Source organism: Elephantulus edwardii, unplaced genomic scaffold (genome assembly GCF_000299155.1).
Source record: "Elephantulus edwardii isolate Elephantulus edwardi_28Jun2011 unplaced genomic scaffold, EleEdw1.0 scaffold00218, whole genome shotgun sequence".
Taxonomy (NCBI): Eukaryota; Metazoa; Chordata; class Mammalia; order Macroscelidea; family Macroscelididae; genus Elephantulus; species Elephantulus edwardii.
The window spans coordinates 432,141-448,778 of record NW_006399968.1 but is presented as its reverse complement, the minus strand read 5'-3'; the positions used below and the strand labels follow the sequence as shown (position 1 = coordinate 448,778).

Below are 16,638 nucleotides of genomic sequence, written 5' to 3'. Positions count from 1 at the left end.
CCATTTCTTTCTTAACAATTTCTAATTTTCCTACATTCATGGCTCTCACATTCCATGTTCCAATCACTAGGGTCTGCTTACAACTGTTCCTCCTCCTTTCTATTTCCAGTATGTTTTCTGACTACTGATTCTGTATCACTAGTTTTAGAAACAACACTGGCATACAAAATGTAAAGGAGTCATTACCCTCCCCTGAGAAATCATCCTAGTTTGACAGCATCATGCTGCAAAAGAAAGAGAAAAGGCACTAAGTCACAAGAAGTCAGTGCAGAAGCTCAGGGGTAAACACTTTTCCTTAGAACTCTCTTAGATAGCAATCCTTCCGTAAATCTGGTACATGGGATTTGCACATAGAGCCTCCTAAACTTAAGAGACTGGCAACAGCATGAGACAGCAGCAGCACAAAGCTTTAGGCATGACAGACTTGAACTGAGACCTGAGCATCATATCAAGGGTTGGCTAGAGGGATGGAGGTATTGAATGGAAAAGGTAGGAGTGGAAGAGAATGCTGGTCGAGTAGCTGGGAAAAGGATGGGTCAAAACACATGTGCCAATAGTGGAAGGAAGGTACATGACACTAAGCCTATTGCTTGCTTCTATAATGGGCAAATGTCTTTCATCTGCTTTCTGTAAAATGCTTGTCTGTCAGATACTGTTCTCAAGCTCAGCATTCCAATCAAGACAGACTAAGAAGAAGGACTGGCCATCCATTTCTAAAATAGCAGGCTTCAAAAACCGTATCTACAATAGAGCACACTTCAAGTAGACTAGCAGATATCATAATTGAGGCTCAGCTCTCAAATTTGGAAATGCAAAGGAGGAGGAACAGTTGTAAGCACAATTTGTGATGGCAATGTGGAATGCGAGAAGCATGAATGTAGGAAAATTGGACATTGTTAAGAAAGAAATGGAAAGTATTAATATTGACATACTAAGTATTGGAGAAATGAGATGGGTTGGCATGGAATCTTTTGAATCAGATGATCACATGATCTACTACACTGAAGATGAAAAGTTGAGGAAAAATGGGGTTGCTTTCAAAATCAAAAAGTCTTTTCTTGATACATCTTGAAATACAAGGTTTTGAGTGACAGGATAATATTCATACACATACAGAAAAGTCCAGGGAAGACCTCTATCATTCAAATATATGCACTAAAAACAGAGCCAAAGAGGAGGAAATAGATGCTTTCAACCAACTTTTGCAGCCAGAAATCAATGAAGATGCATTAATAATAATGGGTGACTAGAATGCAAAAGTTTTGAACAGGGAAAAATGTACCTTGAAAGTGTAATTCATGTCATTCAGTTTATAGATGAATAACTAGGGTCGAAGAAGGAGCTTGTTCCATGTTACAGATTGCAGCTAGACCGGGACTGGCTTCCAGGAATCTAGATCAAGCCCACTTAACCTATACTCTGCAGCTGGCTTTTATATGACCCATAACCTTTGTACTGCCTTCAAACTAAAATGGTTTAAAGAGTTGTAAAATAAAGGAAAAGAACTGTCTACAGACTACATAGTTCATGAAGTCCAAAATATTTCTTCTCTAGCTCATTAAAACAGCAGTTTCCCCCTTTTTTTCCACCAACCACTTCTTTCCTCAAAAGGTAGAAACTCTTCTGATTTTCCTTTGGTGCTACCAATTTTCTGATCATCTAGGTTCTGTCTCTCAACTAGAATGAACTTATTTCAACTTCTCAGAATAAAAATCTTCTTGGCTCTGGCCAAATCTTCTACCTACCATCTTTAGAACAAAGGACGTAAGGATTTTTTTCTTCATACAATCTAAAACAAGATCTATAAAGGGCTAGATAGTAAAAAAGACTAAACAGGAAACAACAGCTATCATGATACTACTCAACTTTGCTATTCCAGTGGAAAGCAACAAAAGGCAATTACAGAGATCATGTAAATTAAGGAAGTCGCCTGTTTATTAATACAGTGAGTGGACCAAATCTATGGGGTAAGTTTGTCAAGCTCTCATCAAAGTCATACAATTTAATTAAACATCAGTTCAAGTTCTTCTTCCTATATGGACACACTCAAAGTCATTCAAGGTTACAAGGACCTCTTAGCTCTGAACTCTATGAATTTCCTACTGGGCCAAATAACAGTATGCATGTATTACTTTGTGACATCTCATATACTGCTGTAATATACTTAACTCTTATTGTAATTGCTTTAGTTTGAGATTCAGTTTAATGATATGAACATAAAAACCTTGGCTTACATGACTACTAAGGTTTAAAGAATATAGATTCTAGCTATATATCATTTATAAATTCTTAAAAAAAAAATCTAAGGCTAGATACAGTGTGTAACGTATTTCTACACTGCCTAGAAGACCCTGATTCAATCAATATTTGAGAATGACACTTACCTGCAAGCTTTTGAAGCAGCAGGACCCATGACTACACCATAGTAGTTAAAAGATACAGGAGCTGTGGCTTTTAATGGGTTCCTATGAAACCAATGAGTCATTTTCCTTAAATGTCTTCTATACACAAAAGAAAAAGACAAAAGTTAAAATATTTAATGAAGGATGAACAATACAAAAATATTTACTTAGGGCAAAAAACAAATTGTTTTTATATATGCATTTCTGTGTGTAATATTATGTGTGCATATACAGTATCAAATGTCTAATACTTCAGTTATAACTAAAATACTTCAATGTCACAAGAAAATTTTCTTTTTATTAGTTGCCCATTTAATCTATATTTTGGGTGCTCTATTTTGAAAGCAGGAGTGGCATCCACTTCCTAAACAACATACCACTGGAAACTCTATGAACTTTAAGAAATGATGAAAAAGTTATAGAAAGGTTTCAGGTCTTTTGTACATAGGGTTGCTATAAGTCGTGTTTGACCCAACAGCAATAAATAACAACAACAAAATGTAAAGGACGGAACTCTGGTGGCTTAGTGGTAAGGAGTTGCACTGCTAGTCCAAATCCAAGCAGTTCACATCTACCAGCTGTAAGAGAAAAATGAGCAATTGCCTCCTGAAACTTATTGTCTTGGAAAACCTACTGGAAGTTGAGCAATGAGTCAGTTCAAACTAAAGGGCATAGAACAACAATAATATGTAAGGAAGCTCTGCTGGTGTAGTCTATATGAAATTGCTTTGGTATGCTACAGGCCAATCTTTAGGTTAGTGGTGAAACAGGTTAACCAACTACTGTCACTAATGCTCTTTGTCTGTTGTGGTTGGTATGTGCCAGTCACCTGCAACTCATAGCGACCCAAGTACACTACACTAGTTTTGAAACCTGCCCTTTCCTGAGCCAATCTCATCATCTTTGACAGGTTTAATCCCATTTCTCCAGTCACTTAGTCAATCATCTCATCCTGGGTCTTCCTCTCCTACACTGTCCTTCCACCCTTCCAAGCATGATGTTTATCTCTAAGGACTGGTCCCTCCTGGCCACGTGCCCAAAGTATGTGAGACGGAACCTCTTTAGGAAAAAAAACACAAATTCTCAATCTCATTGTCGAGCTGGAAACCACCATGTCAACCTATAGCTGACCCTCCAGTGAATTTCCTCTTGGCAGTTCATTTCTACTAGTGACTCAGTGGGAGAAAAAGCTGGGCAATCTTCATGCAATTTGCACTTTAGAAAACCCTCTGGAGGGTTAGTAATGAATGGATTCCAACTCAACAGCCATGAGTTTGAAGACTTTTTTTTAAGGAACCATGGTGGCAGTAGCTGATTATCTGTTTCACTGCTAACCTACAGGTTGGCTGATGGAATTCACCAGTCCTTCCAAGAAAGAAACACAGGTAGTTTCTTCCTGTCAAGATTTACAGCCTCAGAAACCTTGTAGAGGGTCACATTATGAGCTCGAATCGACTTGACAGCAGTGGGTATATATTTAGATCAGAAGCCTTCAGTTCCCTGCTTAAGTGCTTGGTTGCCAACTGAAAGGATGGTGGTTCAAACACATGTGCTGCTTCTCAGAAAAAAGATGTGGCAGTCTGCCTATGCTAGGGTTACAGCTTTGGAAACTGTACAGGGACAGTCCTAAAATCTTAGAATTCATTATGAATTAGAACTTGACAGTAAAGGGATTTTAGTATAGACCAGGAGTTACTGGGTGTACAGATGGTTAAAATGTTCAGCTTCCATGTCTATCCAAAGGTGCCACAAAAGAATGGCTGGACAATCTACTCTAAAAATTCATCAAGGGAAACAGCTATAAAGCACAGTCTTAGATACCTATGAGGTCATCATGAAGGCCACTGACTATCTCATACTTAGATCAAGTCTAAGAAAAAGAAGCCAAATAAACACAAAGCATTTGACCATAATCATCGCAATAATAATGGAACGATAGAAGGAGAGTTGATGCCTTCGAGCTGTGGAGCTGGAAAGGAGTACTGAATATACCATGGACTGCTAGGAGAACAAGTTCATCCAGGAGAGGGTGAAACCAGGAAGTTCCTTGGAGGTAAGGATTCTGAAGCTCCGTCTGACATACTTTGGGCATGTTGCAAGGAGGGACCGACCGACCAGTCCTTGGAGAGGGTCACTGTGGATGGAGGGACAGCACAGGAGGGGAAGATCCTCGATAAGATGTATTGGCTCAGTGACTGGAATAATGGAGGCTAGGTTTGTTGTAGTCAGTCAAGTTGGCTCAGGATTGCGCAGGGTTCAGAGTTTTACTTGAGGGCACATAACAAAAACAGTAGCAACTGGCTAGTAAATATAATGGTAATATTTACTAATGATTTTGAAACTTTATATACAAATCATCTAGGAGTTCCTGCTACAATAGAAACTCTAATTCAACAGTCTGAAGTGGGGTCTGAGATTCTACATTTTTAACATAGTTGTAAAAGATGTTCATGCTGGTGTTCTCCAGATTATATTTTTGAGAAGTACTAGATTTTGATTGAACAGTTGTGAGAGGGGAACAGGATAAGATGAATGTTAACTTCCAAAATGGGATCAAATGGCAACCATCTAGTAGACGACTGAAGATAGTTAAAGACAGTCTTTAAATGAATTCCATTTCCTGCATTATACTGTTGATGATTATTGATTAATTATACCTTTTATTTTATAATAAATGGATTTTTCATAAATAGCTAAAAGAATCAGTATTTTTCATAATAAAAATAACACCTTTAATAAATTAAAAAGCCTATTTGAATCACTCTGTTCAATAATCTTAAATATCTGAAAACTACCTAATTGAAAAGGTACATCAAATGTAACAATGGCCATTAACATATCAGAGATGGTGAGGATAGCAAGGTTCAAATCTGTTCTTCATAGGGACACTATGAGGCATAGTTGACTTGATGTCACTTAACAAGTGAAATGCCAACCATCCTAAGACACATTTTAAGATTGAAAAGGAGCAATATGTCACTTGTCTAAAAGTCCCTGAGATAGGTAATGCAGGAATAAAGGAAGGTCAACTGCAGATCTAAACATGGTAATTGAGTTCAGCAACGAATAAAGATGAAATTTGGAGAGTTTATTTAACCTAAAAGCATTATACAAACATGTCAACTGACTTATTGCATACCCTGTGATGACCATTCTAATAAAATATCTATTTTAAGCACATCCTTTATTTATTTACAATAAAAATGGGTTTGAGAGCACCAGATACGTATACAAAATGCAGTGTATCCAAGAGGCCCTAGTGAGAAGGTGGTTGAAAGGCTCTGAATGCATTACCAAATGGTGTGCCAGCCTTTCTGTGGGAGAAACACGTGGCAAGGGGCTTGGAAACCCCATGGTATTCTTCTCTGTCCTACAGGGTCACAACGTGAACTCAACCTGAAAGCAGTAAATGGACATGTGCAAAATTGAAACTATACAAGTTCTATACTAAAAAAAAAATTACAAATCATCCTAATCAACCTAAAGTAAACCAATACATTATCTACTCAAACATACGTGTAAGTATTTGATTTTATAAAAGCAAAATTTTACTTATAGTTCTTATTAAGGGAGCACCCACTTCGTGGGCAAAAGATGACATGAAATTAAAATTTTTGTACAACTTTAAAATGAAAAAGCAAGGGACTAAGTACTGCATTCTCTGCCCCGTCTACTTTTTCTCTTTGGGAGACTCTGCACCACTCTAATTCTAGAAATTCCAAAAACGACACGCCCATCCGACACAGGTACAAGGGTACTTCTAGAGTCATCGAGAAACATGAGAATCGAGATACGGGATTCCCTTCCACAAGAAGAGTCTGACGGGTCACTTGGGTACTTACTCCAAATGCCCGGAAAAGACCAAGAGACCTACCTGAGCGCTCACTTCCTGTTTATCTTCAAGCCACTTCCGGTCCCAATGCCCAAGTACTGTCCTAGGTGGTAGCTCAGCGCAGGCACCTACACAAGAACCTCTCCCCACTTACTGAACAGACATTTCTGTCGAAAGCTAATACCATCAACCCAGGAGGACCACGTAGGCAACTGTTAAATCAGATTTTAAACTACCGAAAAATTTGGCAGTTTTAGTAGTCAATATGTAGTTGATTCAGAGTCAATGTAGATTTTCTCTTATTTGCATTTCAAGACAGCTGGAGCAAACATCTTGGTTTCAGTCCTATGGATACCGGTAACCAGGGTACACCAGGTAGGACTAAATCAGGGAAATGACCAACTAATGACATACTTACGAGATTTCTCAAAGTCCATGCAGCAGTCTCTTCAGGAAGAATTCTTGAACTCACAAAGGAGAAAAGGCAGGCCTTGGGAGAACCGTGGCTACTGAACTAAATAGACAGGAAACCAGGCAAACCCAGCTTGAATCACGTGAGTCCGGCAGCCATGACAGTTATGAGGCAGCAGTGCTCGCAGCTGTGAAACGGAGGCTGCCGAGTTTCCGCAGCCCCTACAGAGCACTCTGTTCTCCAGCCCTTTCTTGATTTCTCAGCCCTGGTTTCACCTCTTTTGCGGAGGCTCCTCCTCAGTGAGCAAGGACGAGTTGGCAGCCCCGGCCGGAGAAGACGGCGCCCTAGGTGGTTGCGAGCTGTGTGGGGCAGTCTCAACCTAACTCCGAGTGGGGCTGTGGGGGCGGGATTCCGCGGGGCGGGCGCTTTGCATCCATCAAGTTTGGCTGTGGCGGCAAATGGGCGGCTCCTTGGCGTCTGGCAGCCGTGACCACGGCGCTGTCTCTTGACCCTGTTAGTGTCGGGGCTAGCCCCTGGGAGGATGACGCCCTAGAACCTAGCCTTGGAAATCGTGGCTGGAGGGAACGGGTGGAGATTGGTCATGTCGGAAGTGACCAGAAGCATGCTGCAGCGCTGGGGCGCCAGCTTGAGGAGAGGCGCCGACTTCGATTCTTGGGGCCAGCTGGTGGAGGCGATAGACGAGTATCAGATGTGAGTGACTAAAGTCGCCTGGCTCCGGCCGGCCTCCTCCCTTTTTTCTGGTGCGTCTCTCTTCACTGTATCTGCAGCCAGTGCTTCTCAGGGTGGGGCCACAGGGGGCTGAGGTCCCTCTAGCCCCAGCGAGGCTGCGCTGGAGACTGGGACTCCCCTCTCTGTGGTCCCTCGGCCTTCATCACCCTCCTCAGGACCATGTTCCATTCAACAAGTTCTATGCTAAGGCCCTTTTCTTACCAGGTTCCCCACTTAGTCTTTTACCCACTTTATAGCCAGTTTTCTTATCTCATTTCCTTTGCCTCTCCGCGTGCTCCCTCTCCATTTATTTTCTAAAATTCCTGAGAGATAGTTACGGGTTCACAGCCCAAGTTCCAGAGGCGTCTGGCTTCTCTTGACTGCTGCGAGTGTCATTGTCTTTCCTAATGCTGGACCAAAGGGGTTCTCCTCAAGACACAGGAAAAAAGCCAAGGACATCTCCAACCTAGAGAAGAGTATCCCGCGCCCCGCATCTCCCTTTTTGGAGGAGCATGTGTCCTCAATGCATCTAGATTCGGTTTCGTTTTCGAGACTGTTAATTTGCTAGGTTGTGAGTCTGACCCACGTTTTAGCAGAGTTGCTTTGTGTGTAATCCGGACAGGATGTGAACAAATAGAGCAAATAGTGAATTAAAAACGATGTACAGGACCCCTCCTATTTTACTGTGTATAATAAATACATTATACAGGGTATGTGTTGAGTACCAGTTTGCTAACTCCTTCTCTTGCTTCCCTGAAGGGCGGGAAGAAGGAGGAGGACGCAACAAAGCAAAAGTTTTGGAATTTTTTTTTTAATTATTAAAAGACAAGATTTGCCTTATAAAAACTTGCGCTTTTTATTTTTTTGCACATGGTCCTAAAAATAAGAACGGTCTTCCAAAATGGTATTTTTTGCCCTCCCCAACCCTCCAAAACATTAATTACTGGCTTAAAATGTTATTGTTTGAGGATGTGTTAAGTGTGAAACATGATGTTGTTGTTGTTATGTGCCGTAGAGTCGCCTGCGACTCATAGCGACCCTGAAACATGAGTGAGAAAAATGTTTTTTTGGTCACATTGTCTTCTGGAAAGAATGCAGAATTGATACTTGCAAATTTGAAATTGTTGTCTTCTGTCTACAATTATTACTTTTTTTAAAAAAAGGTAATGATGAAGACAACTTAAATGTGTTAGATTGTCTCTGTCTATCTAACAGAGACTTGGAGTTGCCTGCAATTTCTGAAAGCTTTGAAAACAGCAGCTCTCTGGGACATATGAATCAACTGCTATTTGTTTTTTAAATTCCAAATCTCTACAACATAGTGCTTGGTGGTGCTTTACCTAGCATACCTTGATAGGCAGATTCCACACTGTATGTAGTTAGAAGGTGAGCAGCTGGGTATATATATATATTCAGTCTGTATGTTAACTTGAAATTGCATCTTCAGAAATAAAAAGCTACCTCTCACTAGTAGTGTGGGAACTAGCAGCTGTTGACATCCAAAAGCAGCCATCTCAACAGAGAGTGAAGAATGCCATGTCCTATTGCAATGACAAAGGTCAATTGAATATGCAAGCTCTTTAGTTGGAATGTCATGTGAGTGAAAGTACGATTGTTATTAGGTGCCACAGAGTCAACCATGACTCATAAAGATCCTAAGCACAACAAATCTGCACCTTACTCTATTCCTGTGCTGTTGATCTGCATGATCTCCAACTTGTTTAAGCATATTGTTGCAGTCACTGTGTCAATCAATCTTCTTGCAAGTCTCTCCCTCTTGCTGACCCTCTACATTTCCCAGCATGATGTTTTTCCAAAGACTGACTCCTCATGACAATATACCCAAAGTGTGAGAGATGAATTTTCCTATTATTGCCTCTGGTTGCACTTCTTCCAAGACAGATGTTTATTCTTTTGGTGGTCCATGGCATATGCATTACTATTCTCCAGTACCTCAATTCAAAGGCATTAGTTTGTCTTTGGTCTTCCTTATTCATTGTCCAACGTTCAGATGCATCGGAAGCAGTTGGAAATGTCATGGCTTACCTCAGGCACACCTTGGTCTTTAAACTGACATCCTTGCCCTTTATCATTTTGGAAAAGTCCTTGACAGCAGATTTCCCAGTGCAACACATCTGAACATCAGTACTAACCTTTTTACTTCAAGATATAGAGTAGTTTCTTGATTCTTTTAAAAACAGTTAATATCAAATTTGAATCAGCATTTGTATTAATTGGCTTACATTTTTAAAACATGCAAACTGCTTAGGATATAAAATCAAGAATTTAAAATTAGTATATACAGAAATTAAGGTCAGTAGTCCCCTTGGTTTGACTTAGCTGTTTGTAAAGAAATGGTCAACAGAAATCATTTGGGCCTGCTATAATGATGAAAAGGATCCCTAGTGGCACAGTGGTTAAAAGCATTTTAACCATTTGCTAACCAAAAGATCAGTGTTTCAAACACCAAGGAGAAAGGTATACCAATCTACTTCTATAGAGATTACAACCTTGGAAACTATTATTTTTCCACTCTGCCATATGGGATGACTATGACTTGGAATTGATGCCAGCACAGTGGGCTTGAGGTTGGTTGGGTTGGCTTTTATGAGTTTTTAAAAAAATAGTGATGAAAACAGAAGTTGACAAGATTTGGTTGCTGACTGAGTATTGAGAGTGAGAAGGATAATTCTAGAGACTTGTGCTTGGGTAAACAGCAGATATAGATATCGATATAGGTATAGATATATATTTTTATAGTGATACAACATACTGGAGTATATTTATAGTGATACAACAAAATGCTAGAACGAGTTTACATGGGTAAAGGAATACACATGTTTGTACCATTGTAATATACAATTCAAATCATCTCAACATTCAACAGTTAGGCTTAGAGATTAAAAAAAAATGTTTCAGATAAGTTCAGTCCTGATAACACTAAATGTTTAATGGAAGATTTTAGTATAATTATAAAGTGATATTACTGAAATATGAAAATAGTACTACCTCACCATCTCCTAAGGTGCCCTAGTGACACAACTTGATAAGGTTTCTGCTGCCAACCTAACGATTGGTGAAGCCACCGAGAAGCTCTGTAAAACAAAACAAAACAAAACAAAACCCTGGACATTTGCTTCCATGGAAATCAGATTCTAAAAATCCTAGGAGACAGTTCATCTATGCTGGTCCTGTGGGATCACTGTGAGTTGAAATGACTGGACAACACCTGCTATCCACATAGACATGATTTTTTTTGTACTTTTTCTGTATCAAAAGCAATCTTTCCTTCACTACCTGGATTGCTTGGTCATCTGCTTCAGATAATTGGTTCACATGTTACCTCTTCATTGAAGCCTAGGCATTCTGTAACTACTCTATCCATGTTCTTGTGTATTGTTGAGTCAAAACTGACCCATAGCTCACCATCTAGTGACTTTTCAGAAGGAGAAAATGGCATAGGAGATTGCTGATCTCTCTCCCACTGAGCTGCTAGTGGATTTGAGCCATGAAACTTTGCATTTGCACCACAATTTCTTACCACTATGCTGCTAGAGCTTCTTAGCTACTTTATTGAAGAGTATAAAATTTACTGTTTATCAAATTATCATTAATAAAAAATTTAAAAAAAGATTAATCCAGGCTGACAACAGGAGGGGGAGAATATTTATTGTCATGGTTCCTATCGCTATTCAGTTTCTTCCCCCCCCCCCCACAGCACTTATCACCTTCTAAAATATATTTCACATATTTGTATACTGCTTCTTACTCCACTAGACTAAAAGCTCAATGAGGGCTGAATAGTCTCAAGGGGGACACTTTATTTTATTCTTCACTGTAGAATTGGTGTACAAAGTAGTACTTGGTTACCAGTAACTATTTGCTGAATAGATGAATTTAGGAGTAAGCTCTTTTCATCTACCTGGGGGAATATTATCCTTAAGTTATGACTGAGTCATGTAGAAACTGACATTTCGAAAGATTACTCAAGTATTTATCAAGTAGTTGGATGTATGATAAATATTTGTTAAGGTAATGAATGAGTTTGAAGACTGAATAATTTTTGTTTTTATTCATCTTTATCATGTTTTATATCAGTGCTACTTAAAGGAAAGAAGCCCTAATAGTACAGTGGTTAAAGCATTTACCTGCTACCTGAATGGTTGATGGCCGCAGTCCCCCATAGTTTTTTTGTGGAAGGAAGATGTGACAGTCTGCATCCATAAATATTACAACTATGTGTTACTCTTAAAAAAAGAGAGGAGGGCCCACAACTCCCCTGGGAAAATCCCTCCTCTATTTGGGGATCCTGGATGATGTGGAGCCATCCCACAGACCAGAGAGGATAACAGAATTTAAGAGGGGGGCTGTAATCCAGTGAGAGACTCACTTCTACAGCTGGCACACTGAAGTGCCACTGCAGGAGCTGTCTACAAAACCCTCTGGACAAAACTGCTTAATTTGGGGAACCTGGCTGTGTCAAACTATAGGCAAAAGAGGATGGGAGACTTTAGGAGAGGGGAAAGCAATCAGATGAGAGGCTCAATTCCAGAGCCTCCACATTCAGGGTGCTAGAGAAGAAGGGCCCTTCTCCTGGAGAAAAATGCCTCCTTTGGGGAATCCTGGCTGCCATGGGCACATCCACAGATCGAAGAGGACAATAGAATTTTAGAAAGGGGAATGTGATCAGATGAGAGACTTACTTCCACAACTGGCACACTGAAGTGCTAGTGAGGGAGTTGCCTACAAAACCCCCTGGATAGAAATTGCTTAGGTTGAGGAATCTGGTCATTCCACTGTACAGATTAAAGGGGATTATAGACAGGGAACCACAAGAAATATATTGAAGTGTAGTTACATGAACAGCTGAAGAATAAGGTGCAAATAATGGAGGAAAGAATGGAAGCTATGACTAAAAGCAATACCCTGGAGGCAGGGAGCCAGAAGAAATATGATGCTGAGGAACATGAACCATGGAAGAAACTGCAAAAGATGGAAGAAAGAATTGAAACTACAGGTAAAGAGGTATAAAGATTTAAAAAAGTCAGTGAGCTCTGGTGGCCTAGTGTCAAGAAGAGGCACTGCAATCCCAGAGGTGTGTGGTTTGAATCCACCGGATGCTCTGCTGGAGAAGGAGGGGCAAGCTCCTCCTGTACCAGTCAGATCTGATTTGACGGTACACACATACACGTACAAAAATAAAATAATTTTTGTTAAAAAAAATTTTAAAGTCACAAGACAGAGGGGAAAGGAACTATGTAATGATTAAAGGCTAAATGAAGAAGTCATATTACCTTGGTCAGCCAACACAGTACTAGAAATAACAGGAATGCATGAAAGTACAGTTCACAATATCAAGTCCTAAATGGCAGAAATCTCCCAACATGTGGTAGGGACAAAAAAAGCAGAACAGAAGAGAAGGAACAGAGAATCAGTGAGATGAAAGACAAGAATCTCAATGAGAATATATAGAAGAAAAATCACAGATATGAAAGAAAGAAAATGAAAACATTAAAATTATGTGGGATAACATAAAAGGAACAACATACATGTGATAGGAATTCCAGAACATGAGAATGATAGAGCGCTCAGAAAATTATGGAGGGAGTACTAGAAGAAAACTTCCAGGGTCTTATGAAAAACAGAGAAATCTACATTTAAAAAGCTTAGTGAACACCAAACAGATGAGAGCCCAAAAGAAAAACATCAAAACATATCACAGTCAGATTCTTTAAAATCAAAGATAAGGATAGAATACTAAAAGCTGCATGAGAAAAAGAGAGTCCCCTACAAGTCCTGATTTCTGAGGAAAAACCCAGTGAGCAAAAAGAGAGTGGGATCACATATATACAGAATGTTGAAAGGAAAAAAAAAGCTGTTTGCAGATCCTGTACCCAGCAAAGCTGTTCATCAGATATGAAGGAGAAATTAGAACACTTGCAGAAAAGCAGGAATTTGTGAAAACAAAACCAACTATACAGGAAATTCCAAGAGAATTCCTTCACATAGAGACACCAAAGGAAACTGGATGGACCATCATAAGCAGAAATAACAGAAGAAGAAGCACAACAAAATGGCAGTGATAAAACATGACCTATAAGCAATCATGCTTAATGTGAATCGATTAAATGGACCAATCAAGAGAAAAAGAGTAGCAGAATGGATTTAAAAAAAAACAACAAAAACAAAGCCCATCAATTTGTTGCCTACAAGAGACACATCTGAAAAATGAGAAAGATAGACTCTAAATAAAGCAGGAGTGGCAGTACTAATCTTTGACATAATAGGCTTCAGAATGAAAACCATCATAAAATATAAGAAAGGGAATTATGTAATGATTAAAGGCAAAATCAAGAAGACTTACAACCTTGGTCAGCATTGTGCACCAAATGGAGACCTGCAAAATACATAAAACAAGGGCTAACAGAACTGAAGAGGAAAAAAAAACAAAAACAAACCCAAACCAAAACAGTACCACAATACTGGTTGGAGACTTTAACACACCACTCTTAAAAGAAAATTACCAAAGATGGAAAAGATCTAAACGATACAGTTAGCCAACTTGACCATGTGGATGTACTCAGGATACTATATCAAGCTAAGTCGATTTACTTTCTTCTCAAGTATGCATGGTACATTTTCCAGAATTGATCATATATTAGAGCACAAAATAAAGTCTTAAATTAAAAAAAAAACTGAAATAATACAAAGTATCTTTGTAGACCACAATGCCATAAACCAAAAAATGACAGAGAGGTTAAAGCTGATATAAAATCACAACTGGAATATATGAGATTATGATTGGGTTAAGAAGATATAAAAAAGGAACTCAGCTTGAAACAAATGATAATGAAAATATAAGATACCAAAAGCTCTGGGATACAGCTAAGGCATTCATTCACAGGTGGCAGTTCATAGCAATAGGCAAACACATAAAAAGGGAAGAAATAAAATTCATGATCTAACTCAATACCTCAAATCAGAAAAAGAACAACAATCTAACCCTACAGCCCCTAAAATAAAGGAAATTATAAAGGCAAGAGCTGAAATCAGTAAGATAGAAAAAGAATTCAAACCGTCAACAAGACCAGTAGCTGGATCTCCTTACAGGTCAATAAGATTGTCAGTTCACTGGTAATCTTAGAAGACACAAATGGCTCAAATAAGAAATTATGTGGGTGGCATTGCAACAAAATCAAATGAAATTAAATCGATAATACCAGAATTGTGAAAATCTATACCTGGGCCAGAAAACTGTTGTGTGAACAGAGCAGGGGAACATTGCATGGTTTAAAACTGAGAAGAGAATGTATTCAGGGTTGTATTCTCTCTCCATACCTAATCAGTCTGTATGTTGTTGTTAAGTGCTGTTGAGTTGTAGATGACTCATGGCGATCCTATGAACGAAAGACCTGAACACTTGTATAACTTTCATCATTTCTCCAAGTTTATAGAGTTTCTGGAGGCAAGCTATTTCAGAAGTGGATGCCATTACTGCTTCCAAGCTTGTTTTATTCGGGAGCTCCACCAAACACTGTCCACCATGGATAACCATTATTGCATTAGACACATCAGTGTCACAATGTTCAGCTTCACAGCAACCATGAGTTACCTCTGTACAAGTGGACAGACCAGGGCTATACAACCTAGAAGAATGTTTGACCAAAAACAATTAAAAACAGGCTTGAGGGCTGTAGATTAAAATGACCCACCTTTGGATTGGTAGAATCACTTTCTGTCCACTAGGCCAACTGATCTCTCTCTATGCTGTTCTTGTTGTTAAGTGCTGTTGAGTCATAGACAACTCATAGCTACCCTATGAAAGAAAGACCTGAATTTTGTATGTATGCTAAGCAAATTATCTGAGAAGCTGAACTCTATTGAAGAGGAAAGTGGCATCAGGATTGAAGGAATGAATATTCAACAAAAACCTGCATTATGCAGATGACAGAATCTTGCTTGCTGAAAGTAGTGAGGACTTGAAGCCCCTGTTGCGGGAGATCAAGGAATACAACCTTCAATATGAATTGTGTCTCAATATCAAGAAAACAAATACTCTTACCACTGGATGGATAGGCAGCATCATGATGAATGGAGAAAAGATTGAAACTGTCAACAGCTTTGTCTTGCTTGGATCCACAATTAACACCCTTGGTACAAGCAGTCAGGAAATAAGGAGACACATTGCACTTGGAAAATCTGTCATTAGGGACCTCTCTAAATTATTGAGGAGTAATCATGTCAATTTGAGGATTAAGGTGCATATGATCAGGCCATAGACTTTCGGGTTGCTTGCTATGGATCTGAGAGATGGATGGTGAATAAGGATGACAGAAGAATTAACACCTTTGAACTATGGTGTTGAAGCACACTGAACATCCCATGGATGGCCAGTAGAAAGAACAGATATGTCTTAGAGAGGGTGCAGCCACAGTGCTCTTTGGAAGCAAGAATGATGAGGTGTCACCTCATGGACATATTGGGTGCTATTCCTTGGAGAAGAACATGATGTTAGGAAACGTGGAGGGTTGACAAAGGAGAGGAAGACCCTCAACCAGGTGGATTGACATGATGACTGCTGCAATGGGCTCTTGTGTGTCAGGAAGTGTGAGGATGGTGCATCATAGAAAGGGTTCAGATCTTTTGTTCATAGGGTTCCTATGAATCGTACTCTACTCGATGGCACCTAACAACAGCAATAACAACACTCCAGTATATATGCAAACCTAGAAGACATGGCTGCATTGTTTGGAAAACATGCCCTACCCAGATTGGCATAGACAGATGTAGAACACGTCAACAGACCCATCACAAAAGAAGAAATTGAACAGGCCATGAAAGGACTCACTCTATAAAAAAATCCTGGACTAGATGGCTTGAATTATACCAAACATTCAGAGAAGATTTATCACCAATTTTACTTGTTTAAAAAAATAGAAAAAGAAAGAACACTTTTAGAGTCATTCTATGAAGCTAGCATATCCCTAATACAAAAACCAGGCAAAGATATAACAACAACAACAACAAAAAAAAAAAGAAAACTATTATCTCTCATGAACATAGATTCAAAAATCCTTAGCAAAATCCTGGACAATAGAATCCAAAAGTAGTTGTTGTTGTTGTTATGTGCCGTCGAGTCATTTGCGATTCATAGCGACCTTATGTACAACAGCTCTAAACCCTACTCCATCCTGTGCCAATCTCATTGCCTCCGACACACCCATCCCGATTACCCCAGTCACTGAATCAATCCACCTCATAGA

At 39.3% G+C, this 16,638-nt stretch overlaps 2 protein-coding genes across 3 annotated transcripts in view; one reads left to right on the top strand and one right to left on the bottom strand.

Annotated features, from left to right (window-relative positions):
* BROX (BRO1 domain and CAAX motif containing) overlaps positions 1-2,495 on the bottom strand; it is a 38,428-nt gene extending 35,933 nt beyond the window's left edge. For both annotated transcript variants that reach the window (XM_006898034.1, XM_006898035.1), the window contains exon 1: positions 2,385-2,495. In XM_006898034.1, coding sequence (XP_006898096.1) covers positions 2,385-2,485 — 101 coding nt within the window. In that variant the 5' untranslated portion in view covers positions 2,486-2,495. The remainder of the gene's footprint in view (positions 1-2,384) is intronic.
* A 4,589-nt stretch (positions 2,496-7,084) lies between these two features.
* Positions 7,085-16,638, top strand: part of AIDA (axin interactor, dorsalization associated) — a 117,566-nt gene continuing 108,012 nt past the window's right edge. The window contains exon 1 of the mRNA XM_006898033.1: positions 7,085-7,357. Coding sequence (XP_006898095.1) covers positions 7,248-7,357 — 110 coding nt within the window. The 5' untranslated portion in view covers positions 7,085-7,247. The remainder of the gene's footprint in view (positions 7,358-16,638) is intronic.